The following is a 25,133-nucleotide window of genomic DNA, read 5'->3' on the forward strand; positions in this document are numbered from 1 at the left end:
ATGTTCAAACATGTAGCTGCAACAAACATACTCTATTTCTTGCTATCTAAAATCATGATGAACATGTTCTTCGAACTACGATAAGAAAATCACTTATATTCCCATACATTTAAATTATGCTCAGCATGATCTTTGAACTACAATTACAACAGTCTTAGTGTAAAACCTGTAAATTTTATAAAAATTAAATAAATAAAGAATTAGCTTTACCTTTAAGTTAAAAATGCGTTTATATCAGTTATTATAAGTTTGATGTGTTTTATATGCTTAATTCTATTATTATAACAAAGAAGGGTAAAATGGTTATTTTAACCATGGTGGTGAATAAAATATTATTAAAACATTCAGTTTAACCATTTTAACGAGCCCTAAAACCATTTAGACATTTTTAAAGGGGTTTCGAACTTAACAAGACCCATTTTAATGATTTTTGAAATAATTTCTTAAAAAGGGTATTTTGGTAATAAAAGCCCTTATAAAAAACATTTTAACGGGATGAATTATTGTTTTAGAACACAAATTTTGTCGAAAACTAGATTATTAATTGCTAAATAAGTTTAGTTAGATTTTCTTCCATTTTTTGTTTTGAGTTTCGTTATTTTATTTTAATTCAATTTAATTTATGTTATTTATTTTTGGATGCCATTTTGTGGCTGGCCGAACCGGGTCCGTTCTGGACCCGATAAAACCCTAAACCACTCACCCCGTAAAACCCTTACCGACTTCGTTTTTTTTTTACCCCTTCTCATTTTTCCCTCTTTACTATTCGCAGCCGCCTCCCTCCCCGAGTCTTCTTCTCCTCCTCTTTCCTTTCCCGTTCGGAAATCGGCCGGAGCCAGGCGCCATCGCCGGCCCCCATCTCGTTGACGAATCTTCTTCTACCTCCTTCCCATCTTCTTTTCCTCTTCTTCGTCTCATGCAAACCCCCCAGCCGACCCTCTACTCACCTGTTTCTCTTTCCCCTCCGTCCGAACGTCGGCCAACAGCCGACCACCCCGCGCCGCCGCCGTGACCGCCACAGCCTTATCCTCTTCCTATTTTCTCCATTCTTCCCCTTCCCTTTTCTTTTACCCTTCCTCCGTTCAGGCGCCGACCGGAAGCACTGCCCTGTCTCGTCGCCGGCTGCTGGATATTCCGTCGCCACCTTCATTCCCCTCTTGTTCGGGCACCTATCGCTGGACAAAGACGGACTGCCGTCACCTGCTGATCCAACCGAGCCCCATCCTTCGCCGGATTCTCCTTTCTCTGTCTCTCTCGCAGGGCACCATCAGAGGTGCCTCCCCTGGATCGAGAACCGTCTCCGTTCGAAATACCTCAATCGGCTGTCCCTGATCATCTGCATACTGATCCTCTACACTGCGGTAGAGGGGGTTGTTCGTTCTTCTGCGTGTGATCGCGGTAAGTACCTTTCCTTTTGTTTTTCCTTCTATTATTTTGATTTCTCGAATCACTACTCTAGTGTTTTGCCCTCTTGCTACGATCATCTTCAGCGTATGACTCGATCAACACAATTTCCCCGTCACCCTCCCAAACATTATTTATGCTTCGACCTTTTCATTCATGCCGGGTGTTCATTACCCCACTTCCTGATTATTTTATCCTCTGTGCGTATAGATCTTATTGACTTTGTATTTTCGAACTTGTAGATTTTCCAGTTATCGATAACATATATTTCCAAATCCATGTTTAGGTGGTTTTAGTTATTTAGTGTTCCACGTAGTTGAAATGTTCTTTTGCTTCTTCTATATTTCTTATGTTAAGGGCCATAATTAGTGAAGTTCATGCACTGGAGTGATGCAGAGGTGGGGACTGGAGAAGGTCCCGACCTTCTGCTTTTTGCATGAAGTAGCTGCTCTCAAAACTTGAACGTTCTGTTTCTGTGTTTATGCCAAGAACACTAGATAATGACCCTCTTTTCAGTTTAAGTGTATATGATTATAGCATCATATGTGTTTGCTAGTTTGGCATGTGTTCCCTGTTTTGGTCCGTATTCCCAAGGGAATACAAAAAATTTCTTTCAAAATGGGATGCCTCGATTTTTGTGCCATGGCAGGGGGTGATGCTTTGGACAAAGTACAGCCTATGGAGTTACTCCACACGGCTGTCCAATCTTGTTTGTACCTGTCAGTGCGTTACTCAATTTTCTTCGCTAATCAGGTTACCAAATTTCGTTTTGTTTTAGTCGCTCATATGCGAGAGCGAAGTTTGCTAAGTTGTCGTTGTGGGTACAGTTGTAGCACTCCCTCCTTGTGAGAGGGTCAAGTAGATCATTGTGCGGCAGTTTCACTGGATTTTCTGGATTTTGAGCTTCATTTTACTTTTCGTCGCGTCAAAAAGGTAGGATTCCTAAACTAAAATTGTATGTTGTAATTCATGTTGTATGATAGAAATGTAAAAGTTAGTTGCACGTACATTGAGCACATACACATTGCAGAAATATTAGAATTATATTGTATTTGCCTATATTTTTGTGCATTGTAGGTGCGTACCTTAGCATATGCGCGATGCTTTATGATAAGCATCACATGCGGCTAAAAATACCAAGCAAAGAGAAAATAATAAGAAATTAAAAAATGCATATGCAAAAGCATGCAAATCGGGTAAATACCCGTGCTAAGTAAGTGATGCAAGCACATCACATGTTATTTACCTTATTGGATGCAACACTTTTATGCTCACTCACTCACTTAGTTGTGGATACCTAGGACTGCTTTGCTGGAGTTCGGAGATCATACTGAGCATGATTTGAATGTATAGAAATAAAAGTGATCTTATTTTTGTAGTTCGGAGACCATGCTTGTCATGGTTGTAGTTAGCGGGATATTGAAGTGTGTTTGCTGCATGTACATGTTTGATATTGTTGTAAAATGTATGATTGATTGTATTACCATGTTAGATGTGACTGTATCCATGCGTGCATAAAGTTTTTTTTGAATTGACTATGCCTTCCATGTGAAATTGTATCATGAAAACATGTTTAAAATGAATGTATCGTGTTGATGAATGTGATTTCATCTTTCTAAATATCCTTGTGATGTGTGTAAACATGATGTGACGGTTTTACACGTGTAAATATTTAATTATCAATGCATGCATAATAGTTCTTGTGATTGCATTTTATGTTAAGCATGATTGAGATTAAACCATGCATGCAACCATGTTAAAAATTGAATCATGCATGCGAGCATGTATATAAAATCATGACATGATAGGGTCATACATGGAAATGAATACAATTTTGTTATGAACATTCATGAGAGCATGTAAATTTGAATTATACAAGTGGCATAGATTGTGATGTCATGCATGAGAGGATGTAAATTTGAATTATGCAAGTGACATCATGTATGAGAGCATGTAAATTTGAGTTATGCAGATGACATAGACTTGTGAAATCATGCATAAGGGCATGAGAGGGTTATCTTGTGAGAATAATGTTTGGCTATGACCTATGACTTAATAATGAAGATAACCTCGGACCATGGGTCCATTTGAGGCACCAACAAGGCTGGGCTCTCTAAGATGACTGGATCCGTTCCGATCTCGTGTCCTCCTGGGAGAGGGAAGTGCGGTACATGCCTCGTGGGACATGTTGAAGACGCCTCTTGTCCCCGTCCCACGAAGTTGTATAAGTCTACCAGTGAGTCCTAGGTGTACCACAGCTCTGCAGAGTTAGGGATGCATGCTCGATTTTTCGTCGGTGATTTTGGTTTGGCGTAGACCAAGACCTGGGACCATGGTTTCGTTCTCTAAATTGCTGCATTGCAGGGTTGAATCACTCGGGAAAGACCCAGTTAAGCTATAGGAGGGCAATAAAAAATACATAGAATAATGAATACTCCTATGATTGTTTTTAGATGTCTATACCATCTTTTGTACCAGATGAATTTGAATAACAAGAGAAACAATTAATTAGATTTTCAGGATAACTACTTCCATATGCATAATCATATATTATGAACATGTAGAGACTTTTAATTTTTGCATGATTATTGCATATGAATTTTGTTACATGTGAATGAAAAAAATATGTTTACGCTTGGTCATATGATTTGACCTGTTGTTACAAGCCAATGGCTTGGGTGATGCACGTGAGGTGCTTGTGTGTGCGAGGCACACATGAAGAGTCAAGATAAGACTTGTTCCATTATTATAGTTGAATGCAAAGTGCATAAATATTCTGATAAATGCCATGTATGTATTTGAAATAATGCATGCCTTAGTCATAAGTTGGACATGAGCATGTTTTCTCTTGAGCATAAGGAAAGTAAATGATAGATTGCATTTTTGCTTCACGTTGGAGTATGCTATAACCTGTTAGTTTCATTCATTTATGCAATTGATTATCAAGTATATGAATGAATATGAAATTGAATGTCATAAATTAAAATGTGAATGCATTTGAATCCCCATGCATATAAATGATATAATTATGAATGCCATGAAATTAATGATGGTTTATCTGAATGAATATCATGTTCTTGCTACGATGTGTATTCCCTTGACTCTCATTTCTAAAATGATGGGAATTACACTTGATTGCATCATTTCAACTTGAATTGCATTATTCAAGTTTAGTTTTGATTTTCTACAGGCATGTGGTTGATGCCCTACAATATTTTCAGATAACCTTGTGGAGGATTGAAGCGAGACGCAGGTTGCTACGTGGCTGAAGGCTCCACTCTTACCTACTACGATTCTTGGAGGGATCAGGCAAAAGTTTTGAGATGGTTAAAAACTTGTGTAAATATTACTTTTTGTATGAATCCTTACATTTAAAAAAGTGTAATACTTTGGAATGAGAACATTTTTAAATTCTGTCATTTCATTCCTTTTATGTTTTTGCATATGGTTTAGAACTTTAAATTTTTACGTAACTCCTCAATTATCTTAAACCTTGATACATTTTGCCTTCTGCATTTCTTTTTTCACATGTGAGTAATCCTTAGAGTAATAGTCCCAATCAAGTTAAGTCTATGGATGATTTTGTACTGGATCTAATACTCGGAGGCTAATATACACTCGTGCTTGCGCTCAGGTGGGCTGTCTTGTATTTGGAACAGTTGAAATGTGACAATAAATGAACTTGTTGGCATATTACTTTTGAGAACTATGTAATTGTTTATATAAATAAAAAGTTTTAAATTTTTCTCAAAATCTTGGGTTTGGAAAAGTAAAAGGTTGGATTTTTGAGGGATGTTATACCTAGATATCCACAACGAAGTGGTGTGTGTGCAAGAAAGTGTTGCATACAATAAAAATAAATTTTTTGGGAGATCCATTTGCACCACATACTTACTCCGAACATTTACACGAGTTGTATTTCACGTTGCATTGTATTTAATGCACATTGGCTTATAGCTGTTTTGATACTTAGCGTAAGTATTACATTTTAGTATATCCAATGTTCAAATCAGTTAAACATATAGGCACACAAGATTCAGGTCATATATGCATTGTTTCACCACATGAATCAATATACAAAACAAGTATTTCATGCATAATGTGTCTCATACATAGTATATATATATATATTGATAGCATTCACACATTTAATGGTTCGTTCATGAGAGTACGAGACGTATCAATCCATGCATAACAGTATTTGTATAATCTTATTATAAACATGATTCTATCACTTGTGCTTTCGTGCATGATTATACAATTATTATTTCACATTAGCATTCAATATGGTTATGTTAAACACATCAATTTATAAACATTCATTTACACAAATGCATGCTCAAACATGTACCTGCAACAAACGTACTCCATATTTTGCTATCTAAAATCATGACGAGCATGATTTTTGAACTACGACAAGAAAATCACTTCTATTCTCACACATTCAAATCATGCTCAACATGATTTCCGAACTATAATCACAACAATCCTAGATATCCACAACTAAGTGGTGTGTACAGAAAAATGTTACGTACAATAAAAATAAATTTATTGGGTGATGCATTTGCATCACGTACTTACCACAAGCATTTACTCGATTTGCATTTTGAATTGCATTCAATGCACGTTGGCTTATAGCTGTTTTGATACTTAACATAGGTATCACCCCTTTAGTATATCTTGCACTCAAATCAGTTAAATATATAGGCAACCATAGCACCCCTAGATATCCATAACTACGTGCGGTGTGTGCCTATAACCTGTATTTGCAATTAAGTGAAGTATTTAGCACAACATCATGCTTACGCAATTAGTGCCTAAACATGCTCTCTACAAGTTCAGTTAAAGAAACTTACTTTAATAATGTGAAGAACAATAAATCGAAACCCAAAAGACCGAGGGGTTTCAAAATCAGTAAAAACGCTCAAACAATGATGCATACACCAACATCTCCATCTCACCAAACTTGGGTAACTGCAAAACATAGATCAAATATTTTAAATAGTATTTTTGATTAAAATAACCAAAATATTCCTTGGTTAAAAATTAAGATTTTTAACTTGCTAAATTCATCTAGTAACTTTCAAAATTCAATGATATTACACCAATATTTTACAAAACTCTTTAAAATATATTTTTGATCAGAAGTAATATAATTGATTGTTAAATATCTAAAATAGTTTTAAAAATATCAATTTTATCATTGTTAGCTAGAAATGAGTAATTAAGCATTTAAACACCAATGAATGAACTTTAAATGATAGAAACATATTTTTAACTCAAAGATAAAGTTGATTTATTTATTTATTAATAATATCAAAAAATTACAGGTTTTACATTCTACCCCTCTTAAAAGAAATTGCATCATCGAAATCTATATAATCATTCAAAGAGGTGAGAGTACATCAGGTGATTGACTCTTCGTACCAAAACCATCTGGTGAAAAAAAGATCACACAATAAATATGAATTCTAGGCATATTTCTAGGTTCACATCAACAACATTTCAAATCACATAGATACAAGTTTTTCATATTTAATATCGACACATTTCATATATGTGCATCAACAAGATTTATAAACGGATACCATACTTGCGAAGGTCGTCTTACCCGCATATTGTGGTCATTGTTACCAAACTGCTTTGATACCATTTGTAACGCTTCTAAAATTTTAACCTTAATTATTATTCAAATATTGAAATTTTAAGACCAAATTTTTTTGATAAGTATAAGTAAATCAGATCTTATAATGCATAAATGATTTTAAAAAACAGTTAAGACTTTGGGTGGGGTTACACTGAAGATAACAATCAAATAAAAATATACGAGATATACACATTTCAAACCCCGTACAATATAAGAGTGAAATATGAAGAGTTTCAATTTTATTTCAAATCAGAGTATAAAAATAATAGTTCAGTCTCTACACGATCAAGTACTTAAAACAAAAATATCATGTCTACCAAGATCGCAAGGTAAGAGTGGACCCTCGAGCATTTCATCACTTAATATTCTATTCAACCTTAACTCACATTATAAAGCATAATTTATATGTATTTATGTCATACAAGTCATCGTATGTATATATATATATATAAGACATTCAAATCATTGCATTATTTTGATATGCATTCATAATTTTTATAAACAATTAGTCAAATCATATTTGACCATTCCAACGTGAAACACACACACATACCTTGTAATTAATTTAGTTAGATATTCATGATACACATCAATCATGATACATATGTGTGATATATTCGCTCAGACAATCATAATGCAATTATTTGCAATGAAACTACGTAGGCGTGATGTATCATTGACCTAGTAAGTCAAAACTAGTCATTTATAGACATGATGCGTCATTCACCTATACGCTAACATAAGCGTCACAATCATAACCTTGTATAAATATCTAAAATCAATAAAGATATGATTCATACATCTGAGTTCAATATATAATAATGTTATAACAAAAAAGCCAAATCTATAGATTCATAATTGACTATCTCAATCAACTCAAAAGATCATCCAAATTCATCATAACATTTCATTTAATCATATAAATATTCACAAGATCCACACTGGATCGCCAAGTCTGAGAAATGTACAACCTCACAAGGAGTTACTGCTCTAGACGGATGGTCTGCCTTGTATGAGACAATTCACTTCCTCATAGAAATATACCGTCTTCACGTGCTACCCGCTCTTGGACAATGTACTTCCTCACAGAGACTTACCGCTCTAACCAGATTACTTGATCTAATCATGCACACCCTCACAGAGAATCCTTTGAGAACAATTCCTCAACGGTTACCATATCAAGCAAAAACTATTGTGATACATTCATCAATACAATTGGCCACTCTCAGGGTCGATAGCCACCAACACGAGCTCAAGCATGTATATAATTAATATGCATCATATCATACATCACTTCATATGACACTTAAATCATAAAATCATACATTTAACCAATAAGTTTTATGAACCATAGTTTACTATTGAACTTAAACATTTATCGCATACATTCATAATTTCATATTACGTGATATTTAAATCCTATCATATAAAAGCGTATTATCCTACGCATCATATCATCACCATAAAGAACATTGCATTTCATAAATTGAACCTCGAAGCATGCGTAAACAAAACATGAGTTCTATGTATGTATACTTGAACAAAACCTTAACATACGTAACTCCTACGTAGTTCAAGTTATGCACACAAGATTCAAGTCATATATGCATTGTTTCACCATATGAATCAATATGCAAAGCAAGCATTTCATGCATAACGTGTCTCACACATAGTGTGTATATATATATATAAATATATATTAATAGTATAGTGGTCAATTGTATTGATGCATATATTACAATAATTTTCATTGGATATGTTACCCGTTGTGGAAATGTTCCCAAAGGATTCTTTGTGAGGATGTGCATGACCATATCAGGTAATTCGGCTAGAGCGGTAAGTCTCTTTGAGGAAGTGCATTGTTCAAGAGCGGATAACTCGCGAAGACGGTATTTTTCTGTGAGAAAGTGCATTGTCCAAGACCAGGCAGACCATCTGTCTTAAGCGGTAACTCCTTGTGAGGTTGTACATTTTCCAGACCTGGCGATCCGACGTGGATCGTGTAAATATTTATATGATGAATTGTGACGTTCTTCTGATTTGATTGAGATAGCCAATTATGAATTTATAAACTTGACTTTTCTATTGTAGCATGATTATATACTGAACTCAGATGTGAGAATCAAATCTTTATTGATTTTAGATTTTGATATGAGGTTATGATTGTGACGTTTATGTTAGCGTATAGGTTAATGAAACATCACACCTACAAATGACTAGTTTTGACTTACTAGGTGAATGATACATCACACCTATATAGTTTTATTGTAAATGATTGCATTATGATTGTCTGAGTGAATGTATCACACCTATGTATCATGATTGATGTGTATCATGAATATATAACTAAATTATTTAGAAGGTATGGGCATGTGTTTCACGCTAGAATGCTCAAATGTGATTTGACTTATTGCTTATAAGAATTATCAATGCATATGAAAATGATGCAATGATATGAATGTCTTATATATATATTTATGCGATGACTTGTATGACTTGAATGTATATAGATTATGCTTTGTTATGTGAGTTAATGTTGAATATAATATTATGTATTGAAATGCTTTATGTTTAAATGCTTCAAATGAATGACTCATAGGACATTGTTCTCTTGTCTATCACTTGATGATTGATGAATAATATATCATGTCTTTATCTTTAAATGCTTGATACGTTTTTTTTAAGTTTTAGTTTGAGTTGCTTTACCAGACTTTAGCGAGTCTGACCCCTTTTTATGGGGGTCAGGTAATGTAAGTAAAGTATGATGAGTAGTTGGAGCGAAGGACTGGTCGAGCTGCATCTTTAAAGGTCCACTCTTACCTTGTGATCTTGGTAGACATGATCTTTTCTTTTTAAGTACTTGATCATGTAAAGACTGGCCTATTGTTTTTATACTCTAATTTGAAATCAAATTAAAACTCTTCATATTTCAGTCTTATATTGTACGAAATGCGTATTTTCCGTACATTTTGATTTGATTGTTATCCTTAGTGTAACATCGCCCAAGGGCTTAACCATTTTTTAAAATCGTTTTCGCATTATAAGATTTGATTTATATATACTTATAAAAAAATTTGGTCTCAAAATTTTAATATTTGAACAATAATTAAGGCTAAAATTTTGATGGTGTTATAAATGGTATCAAAGCAGTTTGGTAATAGTAACCACTAGATGCGAGTAAGAAGACCATTTGTAAATCTTGTTGATGCACGTATATGAAATGCTTTAGTCACTAATGAAAATGTAAAATCATCAAATTCACTTACAACCCGTTGTTAAGTAGAAGAATAATATTGCTATATTCTTTAGACTTTGAGTAATACCATCATTTTATGAATACATTTTTTAGCAGAACACGACGTCCAACTCATTAGAAAATCAACTCCTATGAGTCAAGATTTGAATCGCTGAGTATTGTTTGGGATTGATGGATAGTGTATTGTTGAATTATATATTTGCTAAGCACGTAGCATCAATTTTTATCTACGCTTCTTTTCAAACGCAATATTCGATCATGACATCTTCTTCAAAGATTAAAAACCTTGCGATTTGCCCCTCTCACTATGAGAAGGGGGAAGGAAATTAAGTTTTGTCTGAATCAGAGCGTCGTTTTCCTTCGTTCTTCCTCTTCTTCATCTACTCGGTAAGCATCCCAATTTCTTCAATCGACTCTTTGTTTTCCCGCCGACCATATCCGACTAGAGAAGGGTCTAAGGCCATTCTCTAGCGTGATTCCCCCCTCTCTGGTTCAGGCCGGAAGAGGTCTCTCTGAGGCCTTTTTGCTGTGGCGATGTCCGGCCAGAGAAGGGCCAACCTTCTCTCTCTCTTGTTTCCCAAGAAAGCAAATCATTTTGTTGAGAATGTTCTCGTAGATGAGAAGACATTATTTGTTTTAAATTTTTGTGTCGATCTGATGAATCTGTATGTGGGGTGTTCACAGGGTAGTCGATGTGAGTATCGGCGTAACGTGGGCACCCAGTTGAATCCCAGGGATTGCTGGTTCATTTTTTTTTTTGAATGACAAGTTGGGGTTAGGCAGACCCCTACCAGATTTCATTGATGACAAAAAATTACATTGGCTGTGTATCATCCCTCGTTGGGATCCAATCTGGGGGGTGATCTTTCCATGATTTGATCATCCCCCTTTAGCAAAATGTGATAAATATTTAAATGCAAAGTTAGTTGGATAAGATACAACATTCTGTTTAGGCCTGGGGAATCAAAATTACCAAAAACTCATAGCCTGACAAGTCTCTTTCCAAAATCTCAGACTGATTGCTAGTGATCTTTGTCTCATGTAACAACACCACATCAAAAGAAGGAAATTGCCTTGACCCTCATTGCTCATTCAGACATCAGGTGAGTTGTTTGTTCTCTTTTTTATTCCGTCGTGACATTTTTATTGCACAATTTACTTTCTGTGATTTTGGCTCGATAGAGAACACTTGGATTACACGATGTTGACACTGTAATCTTGTAATGTTTGTGGAGATTTTCTTTTTGGGTGATGGTACAAATGATAAAGCTTAAAACATTTCATATTAGTGATTTTGGGACCCATATATCTTTTGTTATTTGATGCCCGGTGGCAGCCATATTATTAGCATTCTAATTTGGTACTGGTGGACGGTTGGTTTTCCGTGCTGCTCTCATGACTTGTCTACATTTTACAAACAATGTTGATGTGTTTAACAGAGAAAAAACAAATAAATTAAAAGTTGTCTGTCTAATGTATATGGTTATGTAATCTCCTTATTGTCCGATGGGATATGTGGTACTTCCTATTGTCATTGTGGCAAGTTTTTAGCAGATTTGTGTTAAAATATGTGTACTCATACACATATATGTATGTTGAAATATAATCCTTAAATGTACATATATATATATATATATATATATATATATATATAAAGATACGTATACATATATATATATATATATATATGTATACATATCTCTATTTATATATATATAAATATATATATTTTCTCTTCCTAAAATACCCTCAAGGGTATTTCTGTAATTTGTCATTTTACGCATATTCCAATTGGAATATGCATTGTAATTTCTTTTATTTTTGTTTTTTTTATTTTCGGTTTTTGTACCACATTGGGGGCCTCCCAATAGAGACGTTGGGAGCCCCCAACGGTCACAAATGTGACCGTTGGGGGCTCTCCAACGTCTCCTTTGGGAGCCCCCAAGGTGGTCCCTTTGAGAGTGTATATATAGGGGCTCTCCCCTTTGTATTTGGTACTCCTTGTAGGAGCTTATGCTCCATTGTATAGGGTTTTTACCCTCTTCTTCCTTTTTCCTCAATAATATTCAACTTATGACTTTAAGTCATATTTACCCCTTTTATGAGTTTATGTATTAGCACATGATGTGCTTGTGTTGTTCCATTGAGTGGGTATATTCGCACTTCGTGTGCATGTGTATGGGTTCATTATTGAACCTAATGTATTCAAAGTCACTTTCTAACATGGTATCAGAGCTCGGTTGAGATCGAGTTGCTATTTGGTGCATCGAGAAGCGTGGTATTCAAGAAATTTTTAAAGAAAAATGGTGAAGTATTCATTTCTCTCTCTTTTCTTTTTTAAAGTTATTCGGTATGCATTCTATTTCTTTAAGTATTGTATGAAGAATTTAATATGTTCTTTTTTATGTGTACTCTTTGTCATTATGTCTTTTTATAAAAATTTGAGTTACTTGATACTCTATTGAATCTTTTTCGTATACATACTTTTTCGTATGTTTTTCTTTGAAAATTTTTAAATGATAACTTGTTTGGCGAAAAATTAGATATATGATTGCGCAAAACTTGCTTTAATGAGTCGGTAAAAATTTATGACCATTGGAGCTTTGAATTTATATTTTAAACCTAACTTTGTTTATAAGAATACCTTTTACATGAATGGTAAGTCTTTAAAGAAAGGTATGTTAAGATTAAAATGTTTGTGAGGTGTAGTTTTTTTTGAAAAATGCTTGACATATATGAAAAATTCCTTAATAAGTTTTGATTCACTTTCCTAATGTGTCCTTTTTATATGAGCAACATTTAATTAAGAAGTTTTTTTTCCGGTTGAATTAAGTTTTAAAATGGTCTTATGGAATATGGTGATTTTCTTTGCATCTTTATACTCTTAAAAGATTTTTCAATTTGATTTAAAGAGCTTGTCTCATTATAAAATTTATGGTCTTCACTAATGTTTGTTGCCTACTTATTGCATTAGGAGTTGGTAATAATCTATTAAGTCATGTTTTTTGATAAAACTTAAGAGTTTTGAATTTTTCCTCGATAAATGTTTAATTTTATAGATTTATGCCATAGTACAATCTTACTTTATCATAAGGTTTTTTAATAAATCTATTATTCTTCTTTGTTGGGATTTCTCCCACTTTAGTGGAGTTTCCCCCTTCTTTGAGAATTTTGTGTGTTTTTTGAGCTCTCTTTAAGGAGCCTTTCGGTCCTTATAATCTTCTTGTCAGTATATACTCTTTTATGAAGATTTCATGGTTGTTGTGAGAAGATTGGTTCTAAGCATCATTTTTTAAGTTACATTAGTGGATTTCATAAGATTTTCAAACTTCACCATCTTTATAAATGCTTATATTGGCCTAAGTTTGTTATTTGCTCATTCAAGATTATTGTCATTTAAAAATCTTGCATTGCATAAAAGTGTATCTATTATCATTTGGTGTGCATTTAATTGCACTTTATATCTATCATAGTTGAGGCTTGTTTTTGACTTTTTGATTATTCCAAATCGGTTCTTACGCATGATGTTGCTTAATATTTCATAAATTGTGTTAGTTGCATAATAAGTCTTTTTTGTATAAATGACTTCTTTTGAAGCTTAAGCATAATTCAGATTTATGCAAAATTGTTGTTATAAAGCATATTATTGTGATTGATTATATTGGACCTTTGATTCAATTTTTTTCCTCTTTTCTTTGAAAAATGATTCCTAAAGGGTTTATTGCCTTTTTGTGGCATTTATATTTGTCCATCACATGTTATTTAATGCATCATTTGTTTGGCCTTATTATTGTTTTATTAGAGATGTTTGTTGAGGTGAGTTATGGGCACCTCGTGTTATATCATTATAGATTGTCCACTTGCCATATTATAGATGGTTGTTGAGGTGAGTTATGGGCATCTTGGGACTCTAAAATGATTTGTTATATGATCTCTAATTATGAGTGTGTCACTCATTTTTTCTCTTTTGGCCATTGATCTAATGGATGCTCTCATTTATATGTAAATGTGATGGTGTTTAAAACCTTAAATGTTTTAAGGTATATTAAAATCAAGGTTTTGGGGATTATTGCCCAACCTTTTATTGTTTATGAATCATATGAGTGCATTTGCACATTTATGTTTTGTGCTTTTGTGCACAAGTGTTCTTGGTGTGTGTATATTCACACATTTATTTCAAAATGATATTGTTATGAGTATTCTTTTTGAAGAATATTGTTTCAAGGTTTTATTTATATGTTTGTCATTACAAGTTTTATTGCCTCAAAAGTCTTCTCCTTTTATGCCCCTTATCTAAGTGTCATCATATGTAGACAAGAATTTTATTACACCTTCGTGTGTTGGTAGCCCTTTGTTGGCTTTTGCTCTTTTGGTCTAGTTGCTGAACACACTTGTCTTGAGTGTTATTTTATGTAGACAAGGCACGTTGATTCACACCATGGTGTGTGATTTTAGTCCATGTTGGCGTTTGTGTTCTTGTTCTACTCGCTGAGATGAATGCCCATGGTTGGCTTACTTCACTCATTTCAAGTGCCATCTTATGTAGACAAGAGATGTATTGTGTTTTAGCCCATGGTTGACTTGTTACTCTTGTTCTAGTAGCTGAACATACTTGGTTTTGAGTGTATTTTTACGTAGACAAGAGATGCTTTTGGTCCATGTTGGCGTGTATTCTCTTGTTCTTGTCGTAGATGCACTTATTTCAAGTATTATTATATGTAGACAAGAGGTTCTTTTGCACACCTTTGTGTGTGTCTTTGACCTTTAATGACATTTTTTTTATTCTTAATCTAGTAGCTTATACACTTGATTTATGAGTTTTGGAGGACTAATGAGGTAGTTGTTTATAATGGATGAACTATTGTTGAAATTTGCAAAATTTCATTCATGACTTGTGTTTTAAGATATTCAAGTGAATTATATTTTTGATATGCATATTTTTAAAATCAAGTTGATTTTTTGACATTTAATCTATATATTAAGTGCTTATGGTTTTTTGGCCACTTTTGTATGCAAAATGTGTTTTTTGTCAATTGAGTGAGATTTTCCTAAATGGGTAAGATTCTCTACTCAAATAACACTCTTCGTTTTGCCTCGTAAATGGATTTAAAACCTTGTGAACTCTTTGTGTTTATTTTGTCTAAAGTTTGCTTGGAGACTTCGTTTCTCTTGTTTGACACTTCATTACATGTTTGAAGCATGTTCATTAATGATTTTTTTAAGTATTAATTCATTTCATGATAATATATGCATATGCTCTTTATGACCTTTTAGGATCTCATTCAATAAAGCATATGTAACTTATGCCTCTTCGTAGGCTTACTGTGGTGTCCCTTAGGGGACCATTGTGTTATTCCCCATTATGGGGTTATGTTTGTCCAATGTTGGACCTTATGAATGCATTATGCATTCTTGCAATTCATTTCCGCATAATTTGCTTCCGTTCACTCTTTAACATGATGTATGATTTTGAAACTTTGGTTTTCTAAATTTACTTTTCATGCTAAAATAATTATCCTATCATGTGCTTCAAATTTCTATGCATAAGTTATATTTTTGCACCATTGTTTTGCGGATGTGTCATCCGATATGGTTTCAATTAAGCTTGTTAGAAATGTTCCATTTGAGTAAAGTGCAAAGATATGTTTTACTTGTTTCTTTGATGTTATTCCACAGGACCTTGGAGATAGGATAAAAAGTACCCTGGATGGATCGGGAAATGAGTTCACCATTAGAAGGCAATTGGATGAAGACATTTACAAGATTCAATAGCATCCTTACCGAAGCCTCTTGCAGTCTTAACTCTTTTTTCAATCTTTTCGTTTCCCACACGCAAAGCTTGAGGGGGGGTGTTAAAATATGTGTACTCATACACATATATGTATGTTGAAATATAATCCTTAAATGTACATATATATATATATAAAGATACGTATACATATATATATGTATACGTATCTCTATTTATATATATAAATATATATATTTTCTCTTCCTAAAATACCCTTAAGGGTATTTCTGTAATTTGTCATTTTACGCATATTCCAATTGGAATATGCATTGTAATTTCTTTTATTTTTGTTTTTTTTATTTTCGGTTTTTGTACCACATTGGGGGCCTCCCAATAGAGACGTTGGGAGCCCCCAACGGTCACAAATGTGACCGTTGGGGGCTCTCCAACGTCTCCTTTGGGAGCCCCCAAAGTGGTCCCTTTGAGAGTGTATATATAGGGGCTCTCCCCTTTGTATTTGGTACTCCTTGTAGGAGCTTATGCTCCATTGTATAGGGTTTTTACCCTCTTCTTCCTTTTTCCTCAATAATATTCAACTTATGACTTTAAGTCATATTTACCCCTTTTATGGGTTTATGTATTAGCACATGATGTGCTTGTGTTGTTCCATTGAGTGGGTATATTCGCACTTCGTGTGCATGTGTATGGGTTCATTATTGAACCTAATGTATTCAAAGTCACTTTCTAACAATTTGTCCTTCCACTGCCTTCTCCTCTTTCTTCCTTTCATTCTTCCCTTTATTCTTCTTCTTCTCTCTCTCGTAACCATGGTGGCCAAATCCCTTAGGGTGCGTGCTATGTGGTAGCATGGTCGTCGGCACCTTAGGTCCTGCATGGTTGAGATTACCGTAGTCAAAACCCTTGCAGCCGTCTTTTCCCATTCTTTTTAAAACAAATGGATTCTGAAAGGTTCTTCTTTGTTTTCTGCCATCTAGTTTTTGCACTTGGAGATTAGATCTGTGGTGTTTGATTAAGGGGGTCTCCAATTGTTATCCTAGGGGAGTTTTGCAATGGGTAACAAGTTTCCTTTTCATGATCTTCCATTTGATAGGTGCTGTTTGGGAATACATCTTTTATTTTTCTCTTGCTGTTTGGATATTGAATATTTGGGTAAGAACTGGTAGTGGAGTAGTTTTCTGGTTTTGATTAATTCTTATAGGCGACATTGGCTCTGCATTAGGTCTAAATCCTTTCAACTAGGGTTGCACTCTGCATAACTAAGGGCACCATTTCATGTGTGAGAAACAAACCCAGAATATTCCCGGGACCTGGGCACCATTTCATGTGTGAGAAACAAACCCAGAATATTCCCCCTTCATTCTTTTTCCTTCATGTCTGCCTCCCTCTCTCCAGCAGGCAGGGGCACGCCCCTTGCCGTGCGATTTATTCCGGCAGGCAGGGCCCTTGGTTCCTGCCGATGGTGGTCCTTGCCAGGTAGGGGCCTTGGAAGATTGTAATTTTTTAATCACTACCATCTCTTGTTCAACTGTGTTAAACTAAATTGCTAAGACTTAAAACTGCCTTCTACTTCCACGACACAAGCAATTTTAGTTGTTTGACTCAATATTTAGCACCTGTTATTAATAAAGCATACCAATATTGTCTTATCTTCCAGAGTATTAGAACTCATAATGTTTTAAAAAGATTGGGCATTAGGCTACTATTTTTTTCAATCCATAAATGGTAAGATGGTTATGTTGCTTATCAAACTTTGAGATGTTTTTCGGGGTTCACTGTTGCCAAACATATTAAAATTTCTGCTCACTTTACTGACAAACTGAAGATTTTTGAAAGTAGATTATTAATATACTTGTTATGAGGAAAAAACTGTTGTTGATATCATTCACTATGTTAGATTTTAGTCATTAACAAGATATGGTAGGGGCCTTGGCCGATTGCTAAGCCGTTTATATCGTGGAGCTGCCGATTGTTATTTTTTTAATGTTACTTTTACATGTTAATCTCATATTTTTTCTGTATTTATTTGAGATTTTTTATTTTTTATTGGTTGTTGCTTCATCAATAAAGCATTTCTTATTTATTTATAATTTTAGATCATTTTTATAGTTTTTTTAAGTTACAAAAATTTTTTTTTTGAGGCTTACGCTTTGTGCCTCGAGGCTTATGCCTCGCCTCAGATTTTGGTGGAGCGCCTCGCTACGCCTCAACGCTTTTCACAACACTGCTTATTTCACTCCTGTGGCTCTTTCAAAATTTTCAAAACTGGACTCAATATTAAATTGTTTTTTGCTGCCAATATTTAAAGAATTTTTTTGGTAAATTTTTTGGTTTTAAATTTTGGGGCGTCACGGAATGGGTTTAGCACCGATCCATTACTCTCTCTATATATATATCATGCTTCTATGAAAAGCTAAATGCAAGTCTGGTTATTTATCATGTTTATGTTAAAGCATACTATATGTCATGTTTGTATATATATTTTTGGGATGAAGGCGTAGTTGTTGTTGTATTTGCATATTTTTGTATATATATTTTTACTTTTTAATTAGGGTGCTGACTAGTCTGTCTAGTTCCACCTAGTCTCTGACTATTTTTTCTAGGGATCCATCGACTGGGCACCTGACTTGGTTTCACTTTTTCATTTTTATTTTACTTTATATATATATGATTTAAAGGTCGGGAAATGTGCTGATTAATTCTTAAATCATATGGAACTCATGATAAAGCATTGAGAAAGGACATCCTGTAGTTGCATATTGATCTATTACATAGGCTGAAATGTATATTTATATACTCTGAAGTTTGAACTTAGGAGCCTAATTTGACTCATCGGTTTACTACATATAGGTTTGCAAACAAGAGTTGGACTGTGATGGCTCTTCATTGGAAGTCTATATTTGATGATTATTTTTCTTGTCATTAGTTAGCTTTGTTTTTAAATAATTACATTAGTATACCTATGTGTTGAGTATTGACCAAGGTTGCCAAAGAGAAAACTGAATCATGAAGCAATTCAGGTAGCAGAAGTGAGAAACAAACGCTTTTTTAGGCCCATGTGATGCAAGACTACAGAATGACTACCTGGCATTTAAGAAATAAATTAAAGTTCTTTAATATCCATAAATAAAAAGATTCAAAGTTGTTACACTATATGCTATTACTATTGCATCTAAGTGCTACTATAATGTTCATGGGTCCAAAATCCTTCTTATTTTTTGACTACAACAACAACAACAACTACAACTACGCCTTCATCCCAAAACCATTGGGGTCAGCGATATGAACCAAAAAAGAAATTCATTTGGGGTCTTCCACATGAATCCTTTTCCTCCAATCATTTCTATCCAATGCCATGTCCTCGGTGAGGTTCAAAGCATTCATATCTTTTCCTATCATCTCCATCCAAGTCTTCCTAGGCCTACCCCGACCTCTTTTAACTAATATATTTTCCCATTTCTCCAACCTTCTAACTGGAGCATCATTAGGCCTTCGCCGAATATGTCCAAACCACCGTAAACGATTCTCTCGCATCTTATTTTCAATGGGTGCAACACCTACCTTCTTACGTATCTCCTCGTTCCGAATCTTATCTTTTATTGTATTTCCACACATCCATCTAAGCATCCGCATCTCAGCTACACTCATTTTTTGAATATGATGTCTCTTGGCAGCCCAACATTCCGAACCATATAGTAAAGCGGGTCTAATAGTCGTCTTATAAAACTTTCCCTTCAACCGCAATGGCATTCTACGATCGCACAGCACTCTAGTTGCACTTTTCCATTTCATCCACCCAACCTTTATCCTATGATTTATATCCCCATCAATTTCTCCATACTTTTGAATGATGGATCCCAAATATTTGAAATAATCATTCACCGGTATTTCTTGCTCACCGAGCTTCACTACACTCCCATCACTACTTCGTTGCTTACTAAACCGACATTCCATATATTCCGTCTTACTCTTACTCAACTTAAAACCTCTAGCTTCCAATGTCTGTCTCCATAATTCTAACTTAGCATTAACCCCAGCTCTAGACTCATCAATCAAAACAATATCATCAGCAAACAACATACACCACGGTACATTTTCTTGAATTGATCTCGTAAGCTCATCCATCACTATCGCAAATAGGAAAGGGCTTAAAGCAGATCCTTGATGTAACCCAACCGTTATCGGAAAATTGGTTGTCACCCCTCCACAAGTGCGGACATTGGTTACTACTCCTTCATACATATCTTTAATTATACTAATGTACTTGAGAGAAACACCTTTCTTCATCATTGTCCACCAAAGAACGTCCCTAGGTACTCTATCGTATGCCTTTTCTAAATCAATAAAAACCATATGCAAATCTTTGTTCCTCTCTCTATATCTTTCAATAAGTTGTCTAAGAAGATGTATAGCTTCCATGGTTATTACTCTTATTTTTTGACTATATGATTAAAAATTCATTCTATTCTACATATATCAAATGTAAATGTCTATAAAGAAAATGTAAAAGTATAAAGACAAAATTTTGTTATGAACATCCTAAATCCAAGAAAAAATCATTGTATATTAATACCGAAATAACTAGCAAGCAACAAACTGTGGACAAACATTAATACATGAGTACATAATAGTGTACATCTTTGCTTGGATTTTTTTAATTAATAACCTAAAATGCTTTGGAATTTAACAAAGAAAAATTACTTGCAAAAATACAGTCATTGTGGTTTATGCATCAATTTAATTAAAATAGGTTAACTATGATTTCCTTTTTGAAAAACAGTGTATCAACTGTGTAGGCACCTACCTTCCAGCTTCTAAGTGGCTTCCCAGGAAGTGAGCTCCCTAGGGTAGGTAGAAGTTTATGTTAACCATGGTGCTGACCTCATAGATATGATATCGATTACCCTGTTCTTTTCTTCCAAGGCCTAAAAACTGTCCACATCACTTATGAATCAGATTCTTCCCTCCAGAAGGTTTAAAACAAATTGACCTCAATTTCAATGGTTCTGCACAGGTCAACCAAAATGTTTTTGGAGGTTGAAATGCAGAGGAATGTAGTAGTCCCTGCAGACCAGCTGTATACAGGTGTACTACTTCAGCGGGCCATTATCATACGACTGCTGGAAGACATAGCAGATATGCACGCCAGCAGGGAGCATGGCTACTTTATTGCAGTGACTAAACTGAAGAGATGGGGGCATGGGAGAGTAAGGGATATGACTGGTGAAGCAGTTTTTGCCGTTGTTTTCGACTGTCTTACCTTCAAACCTCTCAAAGGTGAGATATTGCAAGGTGTTGCTGACCGGATACTGAAGCATGGCGTGATGCTGAAATGCGGCCCGGTCGAGAAGATTCTTCTTGCTCAGAAGATGCTGAAGGATTTCCGGTTTGTTCCGGGTGAGAACCCAATCTTCATCAACAATGATAATTTGAAGCTTGAGAAACAAGGAACAATCCGGTTCAGAGTACTTGGGGTTAGATGGATGGAAGTAGAGAAGGAGTTTCAGATGTTGGCTAGTTTGGAGGGTGATTACCTGGGGCCCATCTCTTGAAGAGGCAAGTATGTTTTCATGTTTTGTTCTGGAACTGATTCACGTTGTATACACCCTGTTAGAGTTTGATATGAAGACCTTTTATTTTGTGGGTTGTTAAAAGCTTCGGTTTGAACATCACAATCTCTCTTTTGCTAACTTTTGTGCCCTGTATATGTATCTGACCAAACGCCCTGTTAAAACATTCCCATGCTTTATTTATGAGTGAATTTTTAGCTCTGCTGTGTTGTCTATGAAAGATTATTTCCTCTCTCGAGTGATACTGCTCTACTCTTGGATGACCACCTCTCACAGTGCCTGCTACAAAAAGCTGCAGGATTGTGTGTAAAACCCACGTTTTTTTCGAAAAAAAAAATTGTATCAGACCTGGGTTGGATCTGGATCCAGACCCGGGTCAACCCTAAACCCCCTCCCACCATATTCTTTATAAGAACACAGGGAGGAGTCTCCCTTTTAAGAAAAGGGAAAACCCCTCCTGCTGCAGCTCCCTCTTCTCCCACCTGTGCCCCTCCCTCTCTGGCGACCTTGCCCGATGCCCCCTCTCTTGGCACCTTACCCCGGCCGACACCCCTTTTTTGGCCACCTCTCCCCTTGTGAGTGACCCCCGCTTTCCCCCTACCTGCTCTTTTTGGCCCTCTCGCTGCCTTCCTCTCCGTCGACCTTGTCGGGCACCCGACGTTACTCGACATGCCTTCTCCCCTATGCACTCGCCGAAGATCCTCGTCGGAGAACCCATGATGCCGTCCCTCTCTCTCGTCTTCTTCAAGCTTGTCCTCTTCTCTTTCACTCATTTTTTGGCCATGCAACGCCGATGGTCTCGTAGGCGATGCACCTCCGTCTTCCTCAAGTAACCTCTCCCTATGGTGCATTCCTCTCCCTGGGTTTAGGGTTCAGGGTTTTAGGGTTTAGGGTTTATGGGGCTTGGGGTTTTGGGTTTTAGGGTTTATGGTTTTGGGGTTTTGGGTTTTATTGTTTAAGGGTTTAGGGTTTTAAGGTTTTTGGTTTTTTGGTTTTTTGGTTTTTTGGTTTAGGGGGGTTTAGGGGTTTATGTTTTAGGGTTTTGGGTTTATCGTTTAGGTTTTAATGTATTAGTGTATTAGTGTATTAGGGTTTAGGGGTTTAGGATTTTAGGGTTTAGGGTTTGAGGGTTTTCGGTTTAGGGCTTAGGGGTTTAGGGTTTTAGGGTTTCAGTGGTTTAGGGTTTGAGGTTTGGGTTTCAGGGATTCAGGGTTTAGGATTTCAGGGTTTAGGGTTTCAGAGTTTAGGGTTTAGGGTTTAGGGTTTTAGGGTTTTAGGATATTACAGTTTAAGGGTTTTAGGGTTTAGGGTTTAGGGTTTTAGGCCTTAGGGGCTTTAGGATTTCGGGGTTTTAGGGGTTCAGGGTTTGGTGTTTGGGGGTTTGAGGATTTCAAGCTTTAGGGTTTCAAAGTTTAAGGTTTAGGGTTTTAGGGTTTTAGGGGTTTAGGGTTTATGTTTTAGGGTTTTATGGTTTTATGATTTATGTTTTATGTTTTATGGGGTTTCAGAGTTTCGGGCTTAGGGTTTCAGGGTTTTTGGGTTGCAGGGTTTCAGAGTTTAGGGTTTCAGGGTTTAGGGTTTCAGGGTTTAGGGTTTTAGGGTTTTAGGTGTTTAGGGTTGTAGGGTTGTAGGGTTTAGGGTTTTAGGTTTTAGGTTTTAAGGTTTAGTGTTTAGTGTTTAGGGTTTAGGGTTCTGGGTTCTAGGGTTTAGGATTTTAGGGTTTTAGAGTTTAGGGTATAGTTTTTTTAAGGTTTTGGGTTTTGAGGGTTTTTAGGGTTTAGGGTTTTTAGGGATTAGGGTTTAGGGTTCACTTAATGATGTTGTCATTCCACTTGCTATTTTCACTTGGAAATGCCTCATGAATTTATTCAGAAAGATATTGAAAATTTGCGACTCTAATATTATTATCCCTTTAAAAGAATTTCGTCCGCGAAATTCTGTTAAGAGTACTAAGTGAACAACTCAGGATACTTATCCTGCATGTTGGATTCGGGCTCCCAAGTGCAATCATCGATCCCATGATGTTGCCATTTCACCTTAACAAGTGAAATGACCTTCGTTCTAAGCACTTAGTTTCGACAGTCTACGATTTCTACAGGTCTTTCTTCCACCGTCATATCTTCTTGAATCTCAATGTCTTCATGTTGAATGACGTGAGAAAAGTTGTGAATGTATTTTCTAAGCATTGACACTTTAAATACGTTGTGTATCTGTGCATACTACGGTGACAATGCTATTCTGTAGGCGGTCTCTTCGATTCAGTTTTGAGTTTAGGGTTTAGGGTTTATGGTTTTATGGTTTTAGTGTTTAGGGTTTTAGGGTTTAGAGTTTTAAGGTTTTAGGGTTTAGGGTTTAAGGTTTAGGGTTTAGGGTTTAGGGGTTTTAGGGGTTTAGGGTTTAGGGTTTTAGGGTTTAGGGGGTTTAGGGGTTTTAGGGTTTTAGTGTTTTGGGTTTTGGGTTTTAGGGTTTTAGGGTTTAGGGTTTAGGGTTTAGGTTTTAGGGTTTTAGGGTTTTAGGGTTTTGGGGTTTTTGGGTTTTGGGGTTTTTGGGTTTTGGGTTTTGGGGTTTAAGGGTTTAAGGGTTTAAGGGTTTAAGGGTTTAAGGGGTTTTTAGGTTTTGGGGTTTTGGGGTTTTGGGGTTAAAGGGTTTAGGGGTTTAGGGTTTTAGGGTTTTAGGGTTTTAGGGTTTTAGGGTTTTAGGGTTTAAGGGTTTAAGGGTTTAAGGGTTTAAGGGTTTTAGGTTTTAGGTTTTAGGGTTTTAGGGTTTTAGGGTTTTAGGGTTTTAGGGTTTTAGGGTTTAGGGTTTAGTTTTTAGGTTCAGGGTTTCAGGGTTTGTGGGTTTGTGGGTTTAGGGGGTTTAGGGTTTAAGGGTTTAAGGGTTTAGGGGTTTAGGGGTTTAGGTGTTTAGGGGTTTAGGGTTTTAGGGGTTTTAGGGTTTTAGGGTTTTAGGGTTTTAGGGTTTTAGGGTTTTAGGGGTTTTGGGGTTTTGGGGGTTTTTGGGGGGGTTTTAGGGGGTTTTTAGGGGTTTTTTAGGATTTTTAGGGTTTTTAGGGTTTTAGGGTTTTAGGGTTTAGGGTTTAGGGTTTTTGGGTTTTAGGGGTTTAGGGGTTTTAGGTTTTAGGTTTTAGTTTTAGGGTTTTAGGGTTTTAGGGTTTAGGGTTTAGGGTTTAGGGTTTAGGGGTTTTAGGGGTTTAGGGGTTTTAGGGTTTTAGGTTTTTAGGGTTTTAGGGTTTAGGGTTTAGGGTTTTAGGGTTTTAGGGTTTAGGGTTTAGGGGTTTAGGGGTTTAGGGGTTTAGGGTTTAGGTTAGGGTTTAGGTTAGGGTTTTAGGGTTTCAGGGTTTAGGGTTTTAGGGTTTAGGGTTTAGGGTTTAGGGTTTAGGGTTTTAGGGGTTTAGGGTTTTAGGGTTTTAGGGTTTTAGGGTTTTAGGGGTTTAGGATTTAGGGTTTAGGGGTTTAGGTTAGGGGTTTAGGTTAGGGTTTAGGGTTTAGGGTTTTGGGGTTTAGGGTT

At 35.7% G+C, this 25,133-nt stretch overlaps 1 protein-coding gene across 5 annotated transcripts; it reads left to right on the plus strand.

The window, feature by feature from the left end:
• Positions 1–637: 637 nt before the first annotated feature.
• Positions 638–21,846, plus strand: NRPE7 (RNA polymerase Rpb7-like, N-terminal domain-containing protein). Of its 5 annotated transcripts, none has more exons than XR_016427623.1 (3): positions 638–1,398; positions 2,232–2,337; positions 4,595–4,865. XR_016427623.1 is itself a non-coding variant. In XM_089987235.1 (3 exons), the coding sequence occupies exon 3, from the start codon at positions 21,081–21,083 to the stop codon at positions 21,606–21,608; it is 528 nt and encodes a 175-aa protein (XP_089843361.1). In that variant the 5' UTR covers positions 675–1,398; positions 2,232–2,337; positions 21,071–21,080; the 3' UTR covers positions 21,609–21,846. The 5 variants fall into 5 exon arrangements, 2 of the variants coding, with proteins under 2 accessions (XP_089843361.1, XP_089843362.1); XR_016427625.1 differs by having other exon boundaries at positions 4,626–4,865; XM_089987235.1 differs by lacking the exon at positions 4,595–4,865 and adding an exon at positions 21,071–21,846 and having other exon boundaries at positions 675–1,398.
• The last annotated feature ends 3,287 nt before the right edge of the window (positions 21,847–25,133 follow it).

Source organism: Nuphar pumila, chromosome 14 (genome assembly GCF_984573655.1).
Source record: "Nuphar pumila chromosome 14, dmNupPumi1.hap1.1, whole genome shotgun sequence".
Lineage (NCBI taxonomy): Eukaryota > Viridiplantae > Streptophyta > Magnoliopsida > Nymphaeales > Nymphaeaceae > Nuphar > Nuphar pumila.